The 15582-nt window shown below is 35.7% G+C and overlaps 1 protein-coding gene across 12 annotated transcripts in view; it reads right to left on the bottom strand.

The window, feature by feature from the left end:
- Positions 1 to 15582, bottom strand: part of ABI3BP (ABI family member 3 binding protein) — a 263791-nt gene that overhangs the window by 95196 nt on the left and 153013 nt on the right. For 10 of the 12 annotated variants that reach the window (XM_007164013.2, XM_007164015.2, XM_028168601.2 and 7 more), the window contains 13 exons: positions 15324 to 15398; positions 14133 to 14204; positions 13280 to 13354; positions 8990 to 9031; positions 8107 to 8154; positions 7074 to 7154; positions 6586 to 6633; positions 5439 to 5501; positions 5249 to 5323; positions 4503 to 4550; positions 2946 to 3005; positions 2014 to 2133; positions 627 to 659 (listed from right to left, as the gene is read on the bottom strand). In XM_007164013.2, coding sequence (XP_007164075.2) covers positions 627 to 659; positions 2014 to 2133; positions 2946 to 3005; positions 4503 to 4550; positions 5249 to 5323; positions 5439 to 5501; positions 6586 to 6633; positions 7074 to 7154; positions 8107 to 8154; positions 8990 to 9031; positions 13280 to 13354; positions 14133 to 14204; positions 15324 to 15398 — 840 coding nt within the window. The remainder of the gene's footprint in view (positions 1 to 626; positions 660 to 2013; positions 2134 to 2945; positions 3006 to 4502; positions 4551 to 5248; positions 5324 to 5438; positions 5502 to 6585; positions 6634 to 7073; positions 7155 to 8106; positions 8155 to 8989; positions 9032 to 13279; positions 13355 to 14132; positions 14205 to 15323; positions 15399 to 15582) is intronic. The other 2 variants (XM_028168656.2, XM_007164022.3) reach the window with 1 other exon arrangement.

Genomic DNA, 15582 nt, shown 5'->3' with positions numbered 1-15582 from the left:
TCTTTTATAATTGAGAATTCTCTAGAGATTAAAAATTATAATTATGTTTAAGAAATGAAGATGAGGGACTATCACTTTCTTGAAAGTGTCCCTAATGAGAAATCACACTAAACTGTGACAGCATGAGAGAAGTTCAAACCATCCTATACTATTCACTTATAATTTAAAACAACTAGTCTTGGGCAAATTTTCCACTTGGTAATTTACTAAAATAACTACACAAAATTAGGTGCAACATCCATAAAGTAAAAAAAAAGTTATGTAGAACTTGAAATATAGAAAGTAAGATGCTTAAAGAAACTTCATGGTATCATAATTGACACTATATTGGTGGTCTAAATAAAGAATATATGGAGAATCACATTTAGCCCCCAGCTCTAACAAACAGTACTATTTAAACAGAGACTCAGATTGACATGATGCAATTACAAGCTGGGAGATGCAGCAAATAGACGTCTTGAATTAAAGTTTATACACATTAATGTTAGAAAGAAAGCCTTTTATATTTTACGATGAACACAGCAATAGGATGACAACAAATTATGACATCATTGTCTCTACAAAACATAGATAAGTCTGACAACAAGTAAAGAAAGTACTTGCTGAAGGATGTACAGGATCATTACCTAAAGATGTCCCAGTAGTAACAGGTTCAAGGTCTGTAGCAAGAAATGATCAAAAGCAATTTAAAAAAAGAATTGTTAAACACATAAGAAAAGTCACCAAACTCTCTTGAAAATGAACTTCACTAGAGTAGCGTGGTTCTACTGCCAGAAAGCAAAATTTCAAAGTTCTAAGGTGAGGGTACAAAGATATATGATATTACGAAATGGTTATACCCTTATTATCTCCACATGGTTACCTACAAGTATTGCTTTTTATATCATCTGATAATATAATGGAAAACTCTGCTTAGAAAAATCTTTAGGCATCTGTCTAAAAACATTATGGTTAACAACTGTAAGAAAAGAATGTGAAAGTATAATTTATAACACAATATATTGGAAAACAAACAATTACATCTATGTCATGATAGATGCAATTGTTGATATATTTAAGCAGATATTGGTAATGAATAACCAAAATAGACAATGCTCTTTTTTGTTAAGAGTCCACTTTGGAAAAAGACCAAGACCTCTGTCCAAACGAAGCCATATAAAAGAGCAAGATACAAAGGGTCATTCAGTCTACAAAACTTGCCAGTTCATCTCTCTGTTATCAGGACAGAAAAGGGCTGATCGGAGAGTATGCTGCAGCCAAGTGGCTCAAATCCAATCATTGAAGTCAGGCACTCAAGGTCCTCTTCACAGACCCATCTAAAAGTAGCACTGCTGACCACAATTTCTGAGCACCAGCCAAGTAAACATTGCCCTTCTCCTTTCTCACAATCAAGTTCTACTTCTAAGTCCTATCCTTCTGCTGTCATCCACACATATGGCACCTTCCAGCTTCTGTTTATGTTATTCCTGCTCATCCCGCCAACAAATCTACAAACTATACACATTTCAAGGCCCACCTGACACTTACCAGCCCATGGATCTTTCACTTCTCTAAGAAATAACTATGTGTCTAACAGTTGGTAAAACTCAATAAATATGTTGCTTTTGTCCATTTTCCTTTCTATCCATATATGAACAGTTTCACACAAGAGCAGCTTCCTCCCTCAACGAAGCCAAGTCCCTTGTTATTTCTAAACTATTCCTCACAAATGCTAATGTGGCAGTTAATCAAATATGAGACCAACTGAACTAAATAGTCTAGATACTCAACTAGATACCTTTTTGCTGAGCCACAATCAAAGAGAAAATGTAATCGAATGGTGAGAGAAGCAAATAAAATACAAGGTACCAAGAAGATACTAAGCAGTGTGAGGAAGTCACACGTATTGACTAGAGCACTTGTAACCTGGGCGTCCATCCTGAAGGATCACAGGGTTACTAGGCAGCGAGTTACACTCCCACCATAGTATCACATCCAACAAGGTTCCACAGGTACCAGGAACCACATATTTACCTAGTTTGGCCTGAGATGTCTCTGGGCTTGGCGTGGTTTTATGTTTGGGACGTGGACGTGGCCGTGGCCGTGGCCGTGGACGTGGACGACGTGTTCTTGCTCTTTGTGATGTTTTTGGAGCTGAAGAAAGGAACCTGGTTAATGTTGTCTTATGACTCCAGAAAAAAAGGATGATACATGGCTCTAGGTTCTCTAAAATTTGGCTAGATTTTCTGGAGTCTTGAGAAATTCATCTCTGGGGTTTGGAATTTTCTTTGTCATCCATATGCCAAAAAAAAAAAAAAGTTGTGGGGGGTTGTCTGCTGACAGTTCTTTTGAGAAATAACATATAGCATTATTTTAATTATCTGAAAACTTTACTGTTATTGCTGGTATCAGAGTTTCAAAGAGAACCCTGATCCAAGGGATGTCAGAAGCACAGCTTGTCTACATCACATGAGAGAGGGACACAGGCTCACCTGCTTTGGGGAGATTATATTTAGAAATGACTTGGGTTAGGCATATATCCCATTAAACATTATTAGACTAAACACATCTCATTTCTTAAAATCATTGGTAGACCATAAAAATGCCTGGAATATCTTAAAACAACTTTCTTTTGATGGCCACAGAATTATACCTGATGTTTATAGGGCAGAGACTCCTAACTGCGTTTGGAATTCAGCAGAACCACTGGCTCTGTAAAGCTTTAAGAAAGCTGGACAATGTGGGTGATAGATACTCTGCCCTAGCTTCATAGATGCTTATATTCTAACCAAGTGACTTATTTTAAACATCTTCAATACATTCAAAATGAAAGAATATAGTTGAGTGACAAAAAGGGATGATGAAAAAATCTTACAGAAGAGAAAACCTTTTGACCAACATAGTAATGGAATTGACTGGACAATGAAGAGAAAATGCTCTTGCCTGAAGACATAAAAGGTCATTACCTAATGTGGTCCAAGGAGCCTCAGTTCTCAGAGTTACAGGTTCAATGTCTGTGGCAGGAACTGACCAAAAGCAATACAATAAACAATGAAGATTTAAGAAACATAGGAAAAGAAACAAAATTATCTTGAAAATGAATCCTTTTAATCCTGTAATGTTTAAAAAGCATTTATAAACTCTGGAAAAAGAGTATTTGTTCTGTAATAACTGGCTGTACTCGGGTACCCATTTATCTCACAAAATAGCCATACCCCTTGCACTTTGCATCCCTGTGAGGCCAATGAAAAGTAGGTTTTTTGGTGTTTAATTATATGATTGCAGCTGTATTGGAAATTTGGCTCCAAAAATCTCTTAACTGTCTGATAATGTATTTTAAATTACTCTGAAAAATTATTATGAAACCTTCTGTTAGTATCTGAAAGGTTTTCACCACCATTATTAATATATTTTTTTGAGAAGTGGTGGTAGTGGTGAGAATTTTTAAAAATGTTCTTAATCAGTCTGATTATTGGAGATTTGTGACAGTTATGCAAAAGATAAGCTTGTGCCCTTTCTCCACAATAAAGGTGATACTCTTTGTTACAATTTGTCCTTATTTATTCATTTATTTCAAATGGATACTTGGGAGATAACTATTCAAGTGAGGAACAGAGATGATTAAGAAAAAAGTCTGAAAAGTAATAATTCAACTTTTGTCTGAATAAACAGGATTCCTCTAATTCTCTAATATTCTGCAATGATTGAATTAGGCATTGGTATAAAATTAAGACTTATGACTCCTTGGTTTTAAATTAGTGTCTCTATTTTTCATTAAGTCCATAAGATTAAATGTAACATTAAAATATCACCAAAAACTCTGTAAGCGTTTATATGGAGATTGCCTTTTGCTGACTGTCCAAGATAACACAGCACAGAGTTGGTTTAAGCCACATCTGAGAACATCTTCTGAACTAAAGGAAAACATGGCATCCGGAAGAGATGGAAAGTGAGAACCACAGGACAAAACAATATTCAAAGCTGATTGCCTTCAAACAAAAAAGGAAAATCCCTATTTTGTTTGGAATTCAACACCACAAGACGAATTTATCAACAGAAAGGTCCAGTTGCATTCGAACAGTATGGAATCAAGGAAGAAAGGACTTTTGGGAGAAAGAGACAATTTGTATTTTCTCAAGCCCCAACCAGCTTTTTCACTGTTCCTCTCCCACATCATAAATTATACATACATAAAAGCAGAGATTTCAAAAATGTCCTGGTTTGAATGATGGATGGAGAGAGCACCTGTGACTCTTGCCAACATCAAGTGCTGCAAGCAATCTGACTATCTCTGAAGATGATCAAAGAACAAAAAACATTCAGGGATTGTAAGCTGAGCGGCAGCTGTAAGAATGCCTAATTATAGTAAAAAGGTCCCTGTTGAAAATAGTAAACAATTTTTGGGAATGAATGAAAAAGAGGATGAATGACAATTGTTTACACAAGAGACTACAGACAGTGACAGAGATGAGAGGGGCAAGTTCAGAGAAACATTGACCAAGAGGGAAGACATCCATCGTTACCTATGGTTGTGGAGGGCGCTTCGGTCTCAAATGTAACAGGCTCAAAGACTGCACCATAAAAAATAAACAGATATAAGAAACAAAAGTAAGGAAAGCTAAACTTTTAGGTGCTCATTGATGCTTAATTCACAGGACACAGAACTTGGTTTATTCTAAGTTGATATAAATTGCCTTCTTGAGAGACTTATTTATTATGAGAGATGCTCTCAGTAAATTAGAATTTTATACTAATCGGCATCTTAGGAGAAAATGTCACTTGGAAAACAGTTGAATTTTCAGAACTATTATATAATATCTTCTTATTTAGTAGAAAATCACTTAGTTAACAGGTACCATTTGAAAAGCCAATAAGGCATTTTAGAGAAAGCCAATCTCCATGTGCTTATAAAGGAAGAACACAGGGTCAGCCTCCCTAGTGGTAGCTGTTAAAATCACTTTCAAAAATGTTCTAGATACAGAAAAACCAGGTTTCTATTCATTACAAACCCGAATTGAGAACACACAACCTAAAAATGCTTTAAGAGTGGAATCTGTCAGACAATCAGATATAAAATTTATTAATTTCCCAAACATTAATTTGTTCATTTAACACATGAAACACAAGTGTGGCTACTTTGAGAAGATAACGAACAAAAAAACCATGGTATTGGGGTTTCTATGCTTTTATGATATGACAAACTGTAAGCATCTTCAGCAACATCCCCAAAGAAAAAGCTTCTTAAGCCGAAGCACTGGAAATTGTTTACCGGATTTAGGTGGTGGCGTATCCGGTTTTGCTGTGGTTTTGGGTTTGGGAAGTAATTGCTTTGGTGATTTTGAATCTGAAGAAAAAAGGTGCTATAATTAGTGTCATGGCAGAGCTGTGAATGTCAAGATTAGCGCTACTTACACACCATTTTCCTAGTTATAGATTAAGATATTGAAAGTAGAGATTACCAGGCTGGATTTGAGGTGCATCTGGTCTACGTGTAGTTTTAGGTCTTTTGGATGGTTTCGACGCTACAGAAAAAAGTATTAAAGTCACAGCTGTAACTGTCAATAATTAAGGACACATATGCTCAAGCAAAGATACTATATAAATTCAGTGAATATACAACAAAATTAATTCCTGGGGTGGGAAGGGTGGGAAATGTGTCCATTCCTACTGATTTTTCTGAAAGAAAAAAATCTTCAGGAAATGTTCAAAATGTGTCTCTCAACAAAAGTAAGGAGAACTATAAGAAGACTTTTTTCTGTATAAGTAATTTTTAAAATGACAAGTATAATAGTTCTGTTTCTTACTGGATAGGTTTTTTTTTTTTCTTTTCCCCAGTATAAAAACAGTAAGGTAGAAATTTGAAACTTGCTTAGTAGGAAATCAGGAAAATAACCCATAGATACTTGAAATTGTACAGCATGTTACATGGCTATTTATTTCTGGAATTTTCTAAAGTAAACCAGTGACAGATTTATTGTGAATGTTGAGAAATTATAATGAAATAATTATAATCAAAACAGCATTAGGACTGAAAACAATAAAACCAGCTTGAGACTTTTAATATTCTCAAGTTACAAAGACCATACTATTTTTATCCTGGACCCTAGACAAAGAACAGTGTATGTGACTTTGGTTATCAAAACATACTCAAAAAAATTCCTCAGAGAAACAGAAAAGCTGAAGTAGCCATTATTTCATGCAGCTGTTTAAAATGGAGAAAGTCTTACAAGTTGAATGAGTAAAGCAATGAAATGGTAATCATGACACTGGAATAAAACATTGCCATTTGCCAAGTCCAGGATGAGCACGGAAGTCCCTGAGAAAGAGTAGATGGTTTTCTTTACACAAGGACATGTGATGGAAGGACAGAGGGTCTGTGGAAAACCAGAAAGTTGTGTTCAAAACCACAGACTTTCCCTGAATTAGCACACAGAATTCTTCTAGAAGTCTCCTATCTTCAGGCTCTTCAGACCCAGATAGGAAAGGTGAGGGAAAGCACGGAACAAAACTGTGACACTGTGTATAGAATTGCAGTCATGCCTGGGCAGAGAGCAGGAAAAGCAAAAGTGACAACCTGGGAAAGCAATTGGAGGAGAGCAGAATTACCAACTGTGGGCACCAAGGGCTCCGGTTGTACCGTAGCAGGTTCCAGAGCTATAGAGGCAAAAAACCAAAAATACTAATTATGTCAAGAAGCAGCATCTTGAGGAAGGAAACATTACTCTTCCATCTTTACTTAAACCGTGTACTTTTTTTGAATGTGATTTTCCTTTTTATTTTTCCCATTTGCCCCTCTTCTCCCTATTGCTTTCCCACATCTCATCTGCCATGAATACGCATCTTGTATAAAATTTTTACGGTGCCCTACTTTAACGATCCACTTAGTGGCCCAGCTTACTGCTGTGTATACTTAATAACTACAAATAAAAATATAAACGTATTCATAAAACGTGCATTTAGAAAGTATAGATCCTTAAATATAAAAATCAACTACACTGGTTCCTAAAGCCCAGCTATTTAGGTGGTAGGTAGCTACTATATCAGAAACTACCATATTCCACTATGTTAATTGGAACCTTGAACATCACATTTACCAGGTTTGGACTTGGGCACATCTGGACTAGGTGTGGTTTTAGGGCGGGGACGACGACCTGGTCGTTTGGTCTTTGGTGGAGCTGAAGAAAGAAAATCAGCTAGTTAATACACGAACGGTGGCCCTACAAACTGACCATCAATACTGCGTGTATCTTAGAAGCACATTTAAGCCCTTTGATTTATTGCAGATATGTATCCTTCTGTTTGCAACTTTCTATCATTATTTACCCAGTTAAATGAGGTCTTGAATAATGGATTTTTATTTTTTGCCAAATATTTATAAATAACTGTTCAAAAGATCTCTCTATTCTATTTTGAGTTGGAAAACTCAGAACTTTGTACAGCTTGGAGAAGACAGTCTCATTAAATTTTTGAAGGTATATGTTCAACAGGAACATGAGAAGTTACTTTTAGAAGCCACTAGGGATAAAAACTAAAATTAATTTGGCCTAAGATTCCAAAGGAAATGTTTTTCGCTTAGCATTTAAAAATCTGCAAATCAACATGGGGTGGGGTGGGGGAAAGGGAGGGTGGGATGAATTGGGAGATTAGGTCTGACATAAATACACTACTATGTGTAAAGTAGATAGCTAGTGGGAAGCTGCTATACAGCACAGGGAGCTCAGCTCGGTGCTCTGTGATGACCTAGATGGGTGGGAAGGGGGGTGGGGTGGGAGGGAGGTCCAAGGGGGAGGGGATATATGTATACTGATACATATATAGCTGTTTCACTTCGGCGTACAGCAGAAACCAACACAACATTGTAAAGCAATTATACTCCAATAAAAAGAAAATCTGTAAATCAGTAACATGTGCAAAAAGGCTTTGAATTCTCAAATTATTTTAGGGAAGGCAACTTTTAAAGAATGAGATATAATTTTTAGACTATAGGATTTAAAATTTTTCTCCAAAGGAATAGAGAACACACACACACAAATGGACATTAATGAACAAATCCATTAATGTGAGCCTGTTAATAAAGATGCCAGCAGTCAGGAAAAGGAAAAAAAGGTAGGTCACTCACTGCATTACCTAATGTTGTTGTTGAAGGTTTAGTTCCCAGTGTTCCAGGTTCTAAGACTGCATGAAAATTGATCAAGGAATCAAAATCAACGGAAAAATGATGAACTGTATTAAAATATGAAAAATGCTTAATTTTTAAATACTAAGTTGAGCAAACATAAATGGTGAAACTTTTATCCATATAAGAAATTCCTTTTTTATGTAAATAGATTCCTGTGTTTTTAGATGAAATGAACAAAAACGCAGCTGGTCAGTTAAGTTTGGAAAGAGAAACGGAAAAAAAAAAAGGCATGACTCTCATTTGGAAGATGTAAATGCAATAAAGTAACCAACAGCTCATGTTATGAAGGAAAATGTGAATAACTTGCTAAGACGGCACTAGCAGAACAGTTTTTTCTCTCTTGAAGAAAAAGAAGCTACATAGACTGGGGTGAGTTTTTATATTTCTCTCATTTAATGAATTTCCTAGTGACACATCAGGATATTTAGATCTGGAAAGACCATAATGCTTTTCAAGAAAATCTGCAAATGTCAGAGTTTTGAAAGTAAGAAAAACACCTCTAAAAGTGAAAGCATAAATATGTCCTGGGGAAGCCATGGTCCTCTATGGGAAATAACCAGGTTAAAACAAGCTCAGGACATGGTCCTCAAATATAAGGAGGGACAACAAGGAACGTGACAGATCAAAATCAGTATGGCTTTCATGGCTGTCTCAGAGCTTCCACTTAAGCACAAGCAGGGAGTTTATCTTCTGGTAAAAATGGCTGAAAGAAAGATCTGAAGGACAACAAAGAAATAATTTTTTGAAAAGCCAAAGCTAAGCACAAAGTTGAACATAGAGGGTGTGAAAGAAAGAGAATTCTTTTTCACTCACTAAAGGAAACTTCATTACCTATTGGCGGCTGTGATGGTGGTGGAGTCTCAGGTTCCAGGGCTGCAATAAAAGCAAGTATTATCAAAGGGGATGCTGATTAGCACCATTTAAGCTAGAAATTAAAGGTCCTTTACCATAACAAGTGTCCTCTCATTGGTGAACCATCAGGTTCTATTGGCTTATGAAATAAAGCTCAATCACCCTGCAGCCTCTCCACAAACCACAACAGAAAAAAGAATAGAGAACTCTAATTTTTGTTGTTGATTTTTAGCTATTTTCCCCACTACTGCTCCTCGTGCCTGAGGAGATATTACATTAAAGGAAGTCAGTGTAGCCTCTCAGAGGTTGTTCACCTGCCATTTTATTTTCATGCAGGACAGTCGGTTTCACCCAAGAAAACGGGAAGAGGCAACAGACCCATCAGACCTGTGACCGTGCCTGAGCTCTGTTAGTTTGGGATGATTTTCAGCCTGACTGGATCTGATATTCTTTCACAAAAAAATAGGAATGGAACTTACAGTCTAAAAAGGGCCACAAGTGTTCATACGGTGTTCCCCGTATTTACTAGTATCTATTGCTGGTGAACAAATTGATTTACACATGAAATTTATTCCATTTAAATGGGCAAATCAATAGAAGTCAGAAAGTAGTCTCAGATGTCATCAAATGCTGAATAAATTGAACAATATTATATAAATATTCTGACAGATAAATTCTCCAATGCCATTCAGATTGGCAGTAAGTAAATTATACCTCATGCTGAATAGAGTTTGGTTACAAAGTCTATTTGGGTTTTTTAAAAGAAGATCATCCAATAGAGGTTTCTTATTCTGTAGAACAAAAAGAATTCTTTTCTTTCAAGAAGAAAATAAAAAAGGAAATCAACTGGTGAAATACAAAACAAAGTGAAGATTCTTTGACTTTTTTTTTCTTACGGAAAGAAACCAATTAATATGGTACCTACTGACCAGCTTAACAGAACTTAAATCATTTTGCACTTATATATGCCTTATATTACATTTACCAGGAGTCATCTCTGACATTTCTGGACTAGGGAGTATGGAAAGTTTGGGGGAAGCATGGAGTGACTCTTTAGCAACTAAAAAAGAAACTATAATAATAAAAAATTCAGATAGAGAATTTTCATTTATTCTGAAAGCAAGGCATAATAGCACAAGGTGTTACTGAAACGTAGCATCATTCATTAGAATGTCTGTGGCCAAAAAAAAAGAATTCTGATTTCTCAAGAACTTGTCAGAAATAGATTATAACAGATGAATGGCAGAGCTGCAGTGATGTACCAGATAGAAGTACACTAGGCAAAGTAAAAAAAAAAAAAGTGTGTGTGGGAGGGGGAGGGGGCGTGGCTAAATGTCAGAGTCTACAGGAGAAAGGGAAATAGTAAATATCAGTCATTAAATATAATAAATATCAAAAAAGCATTCACATCTGAAAATAGCAAAAAAACAAAAATTCCCTTGAAACTTTGAGGTTGTAATTCAGGTTTTAATTTCTACAAAGTTGCCTTCTAAAAGTGTGAAAAAGTAAGATTTGGTACTTGTAGCATCTTTTAGCTTTCACAAAGATCAAAGAATGCTGTCTTTGAATTTTATAAAGAAAAATCAGCATTTTTCAGTTCCTGAGACTGAGGCCGAATAGGTTTGGAGTCCCATCAATTAAGCTTCCAATTCACCTGAATATAAAAATATTAATAAAAGACAGTGTTTATTAAAAGTAAATACATCTTCTCATAAGACTTCCTCTATTTCATAGCCTTAAGGTATTACCGATAAAAGTACAAAAATGTTCCATAAAAAAAGCTGAGTGGCATGCAAATAACTACACCACTCACCTCAGCAGAAAACAAAGAAAACTAAAACTCTCTCATGGATTTGTGACTAGCAATGACTACAATTTACTATTCCGTCCACCGTGTCAGAGAAATGCGTACAACAAACAGCCGTAATGGGAGGTCTCTCCCTTTTTGTCAGATCGTTAAAAGCTTGAAGAGCCGAATGTCATTACAATCTCAATAATTAACTATGAAGGAAACAATTCTCATTGGATGAGGCAGACAAGTTGGGACATGGTAGATGGCTGGGATTTTCAAGAAAGCGCTGGATTCTGCTTATAAAACAAACCAAAACCAATGTGGGTTTTTACTCGTTAGCTTAACCTCAAAGGAAAACCAAAGCAAAAGCAGCCTGTATGGAAAGTGAAACAGAAAAACAGGAGAGTGTGAGGAGAGGGCTGAGAAAGGCAATGAACGACTCAAATCAAAAAGCTTTTGGTGGTTTATTTGCTCTCTTGTACCTTGGCAAGAAAAGAAGTATTTAGCAGAGCTATAGTGGTGGTTGCCATAAAATAAATACATTTTAAAAAGCTAAAACCCAAGCAATGGTTTATAGAGAACCAGTCATTACTGTGTGTTGCCTCAGACCACGCAAAGTCAACTTGAGTTAGCTTAAGTTTAGGCACAGATTCTGAAGTGGTGATACTTGCTGTTAGGGGAAAAGTGTGGCTATTCTTAGGTGATTAGAAGGTAGAAATCAAAGGAATATAAACCCATTAGCTTCCAAATAATTTCCCACATTTTAAAGGGAAATGCCAAATTAAGAAATCTCTTTGCTTAAATACCTTAGAGTGATAAGAATACACTCTCCCACCCTGATTTGTATTAATGAATTTCCTCTCAGAAACCTTTTATTCCCCCAGAAACCACTAAAAGTAATAATATAGCTTATCATGAATAAATGGTAATCAACATTTGGAGACTTTTTTGATGTTTTCAAATTTTATCTTGTAACAACAGAAATAATTAGATTGGAAAAGCATTTACTTAAAGTTGGTGACCCCAAATGGCAGGGGGTGGTGGTGGGATGAATTGGGAGATTGGGATTGACATATATACACTAATATGTATAAAATGGATAACTAATAAGAACCTGCTGTATAAAATATAAAATAAAATTCAAAAAAAATAAATAAATAAAGTTGGTGACCCAAACATAGAGTAATATTTCTCGATCTGCTTGGTAATAGGTCCCTATTCAAAATACAGCTTAAATGTAATAGTTTCTACCTTATTCTAAAGTCCTCTGGGCATAATTTTAAAATAAATGTACATGAAATCCTTCTCTCAGATAGCTGACTGTCAGAGTTCTATGATTTAAACTGCTAGGGCTCTTGAGTTTTATTAGCTATGCTTCTTTCTCCTAATAACCTCTCTGAGTTAGCATACTTCATTCCATTTCTCTGACTTGGAGACCTCACCCCTGGTCACAGCATCAACTATACTCCCTTTGCCTAATCCATAATTTCCTTCCCTCTGACACCTACAACACCTGGAAATCTCACTGCCTCTTTAAAAGGAGTCATGAGAATTCTCCTTCTGAGCAGTTACACTTTTCTTTCTTACCCATGTCTTTGACAAAAACAAATCATGCCCACTTAAGCAGAAAACCTCTTGCTTTAATAATCCTACCTTGTAAATACACATTAACGAAAAATCCATATTACAGTGAGAAATATATTCTTCCCAGAGCTAAGGGGTTAAAGTTTTGATGAAAATAATGAGTTGTGATGAAGTTCCCCATATACAATCTCATAAATCAACATTTCAGACTGTTGTATACATTCTGGATAGATGGAAAAAAAATTTGATAATTTAACATGTCCTGCAATCCTTGTGCAGGGAATTGTCTGTTTTTAATTACATACACAGAATAACCCCTCCCTGCAAAAAAGAAGAAAAAAAAAAGCCTTCTTTTCTTCAGCAAAACACCATTAATGTCTCCTGAGAAGTAAAAAGAAGTCAGTGTTCGGAAATCAGACCCAATTTAGAAAGAAGCCATAGAACATTAGGAAAATACAACCATTGCTAGTCATGCAGCCTGAGAACTGAGAAGGCCCCAAACAAGGCAGAGTTCTTAGGGGATGGAAAGACTTCTTCACTTCTCAGCTGAAAGGTTACTGTTTAGTGTGATCCGAATTCCAATCAACTTTGGCACTGGAAACTATTTCACAGTCCTAGACAAGGGAGTCCTCAATCCTTCCCACCACTCTATTTCTGTGCTTTCTCTGTGATCGTCATGAACATAATGAAACACCACACAGCTCAGAGAGATGCTGTGATAATATCAGAGGAGTTGGCTATAAATGACATCATTTCATCGCACTTTCACTCTTTTCATGGAAAGTTGTATCAAATACCAAGATGCAAATCAGAAGTTCTTGCTCCAAAGAGTGGCATAAAACAATTTTTCAACCCTACTTTTGGAATATCAAAATAAAGCTCAGGGTAATTACCAGGTTTGGTGTGTGTCACTTCTGGACTGAGAGGGATTTTAGGTTTCAAAGAAATAAATTGTGTTTTACTGGGAGCTGGAAAAATAAAGAAACAAAATAATCAACAAATCAATAATTAGGCATTTCAGTGTCTAAAACCGCAAAAGGAAAACCTATACCTCAAGTGCTATAAACCCATCATCTTGGATGATTTTGGATTCCATTAAAATAATATTTCACAGAGCACCATTTAACGAAAATACAGTAATAAATTTTCATCTTTTTGAGAAAGCATTTCAAGAGAAATAACATTGCCACTAGTCACAACTACCCAAAGACAGTGATTTTAACCCATGATTAGAAAACCAAAATCAGTGTAATGATTTTGCACCTTATTTCACATTTCTCAGCCACATCTAAATCTTTAAGCACCAGAAAAGAGAAATGTTTTAAAATTAATATTTACTGATAGGTATAATGTCATGATCTACGGCATAAAGAAATTTTACTAACGCCATAACAGAAAGCTGTTTTTCCAAATGAAGTTGAACTGGAGGGCCTTACTCAAAAAAATGGAGAACTGTGTATAAGACGCAGCTTTAAAAACAATGGTTGCATAGAAGATGAGAAATCATCAGTGGTTTAACGGCTCTCCAAGGTACAGGACGATGTCTAAATGCTGAGTTCACATCAACCACCACATGGCCAGCTATCCAAAACCATGAAAGTTTTGGAGTTGATGTGCACTATGAGATAATTTAGTACTGCTGAAATGATCCAATTAGAACAGTGATTGAGACATTACATAAAAGCTGGCATACTGGACTTTCCGTGGTGAAATGAAGTAACATATTTACTAAGGACATATTGTTACCCAGTGTTGTCCGTGTAGGTTCAGGGCTTTTAGAAATTTTAGATGTAATTGTTCCAAGACTTGTGGTTCTTTCTGGTGGTGGAAAGGAAAAAAAAAAAAAATTAAAATATTCTAGAGACAATAAAAAAAACCCAATCCTCCAAAGAGGAACTGAATGACCCTTTTAAAATCCTGTCATATTTAGTCAGTGTTTACAAAGTATGCAGTGAGTAAAAGTTTGGGGAAAGAATTTTAAACTTCAGTCATAATAGTATAGCTATAAAAAAATTGTAATAAGCAATGGAATAATCAAAGCCTGGTTTGTTGAGCATGATTCTGAGTGTACTCTTCGACAATGAAGAATATCACATCCAGGTTGATAAACTACCTTTACCTCAAACTCTGTGCCATGATATATGTTGTTCCCTCTCCTTTTCCTCTAAACCCTACATGTATTCTGAGGCTTACATCCTCAACTCTTACTTTCTTCTTCTGAGCTTCCACACAGTATTATAGTTTCACAAGCAGGTTGTATAATCTTACATTGCTCTCATTGTTCATGATATAATCTTAAAAAAAAAAAAATACAAGCAATTGGAAAGCCAGAGTCATGTCCTCTGCATCTCAGCCATTGCCCTAGTGCAAAACTGAAAACATAGTAGTAGGCAACGAAAACAGGAACTGTCTGCCTAATAACACTTAAACTTAGATGCATGCCAGGAAAATAAATTACAGTATATATCACTGTGACAGTAGGACTTGCTGCTATGTTTATACCAAAATTTGCATGCAAGAACATCATTCACTAAAATTGATCTAACAAGAAACAGCAGCATATTACTTAGAAATGTGGAGGTAAATACAAGAGAAACATGGTAAAGAATTGGAGAATGGGTCTCAGGGGTAGAATAGGGTAGGGCAGTGGACTCCTCTTGTTCAATCTAAGCCTTGTAGTACTTAAAAAAAAATCTTTACGTATTACTTTGATTAAAGAAGAGTATTTCCCAGAAAAAAAGAACATCATTCACATAATTTTCAATAAGATCTTATTGAAAATGTTTGATACTTGTTATTTTGCATTAATTATTCATCTTCAGTCAATTCCAAATTTTACAGAGAATGTTTAATCTATAGAATATTTTTTTAATAAGTAGATGGACATTATCTATTTGGAATTAAATATCCTGAAAGGTCAAAGAGACAGTTATTTACCAGGTTTAGTTCTTGGTGTTTTGGGCCTGAAGTGTCGTTTAGGTGTAGAAGGGACAGATGTAGTTTGCAGGGGAGCTGAAAGAAGATTTAATGTAGCTTTGATAAATGGTATTTCCCAGGGGTCAATCAGGTTGTAACTGTAAACTTGTAAACTTCCTGAGGGCAAGAACTGCTTTTATTTCTTTGTATCCCTAGAATGCCCAGCACTGTGTTTTATACACAGTAGGCACTCAATAAGTAAGTGTTGATTGAGCCAAAA

Source organism: Balaenoptera acutorostrata, chromosome 4 (genome assembly GCF_949987535.1).
Source record: "Balaenoptera acutorostrata chromosome 4, mBalAcu1.1, whole genome shotgun sequence".
Taxonomy (NCBI): Eukaryota; Metazoa; Chordata; class Mammalia; order Artiodactyla; family Balaenopteridae; genus Balaenoptera; species Balaenoptera acutorostrata.
The sequence above is the reverse complement of the archived record's forward strand: the minus strand, read 5'-3'. Positions and strand labels throughout refer to the sequence as shown.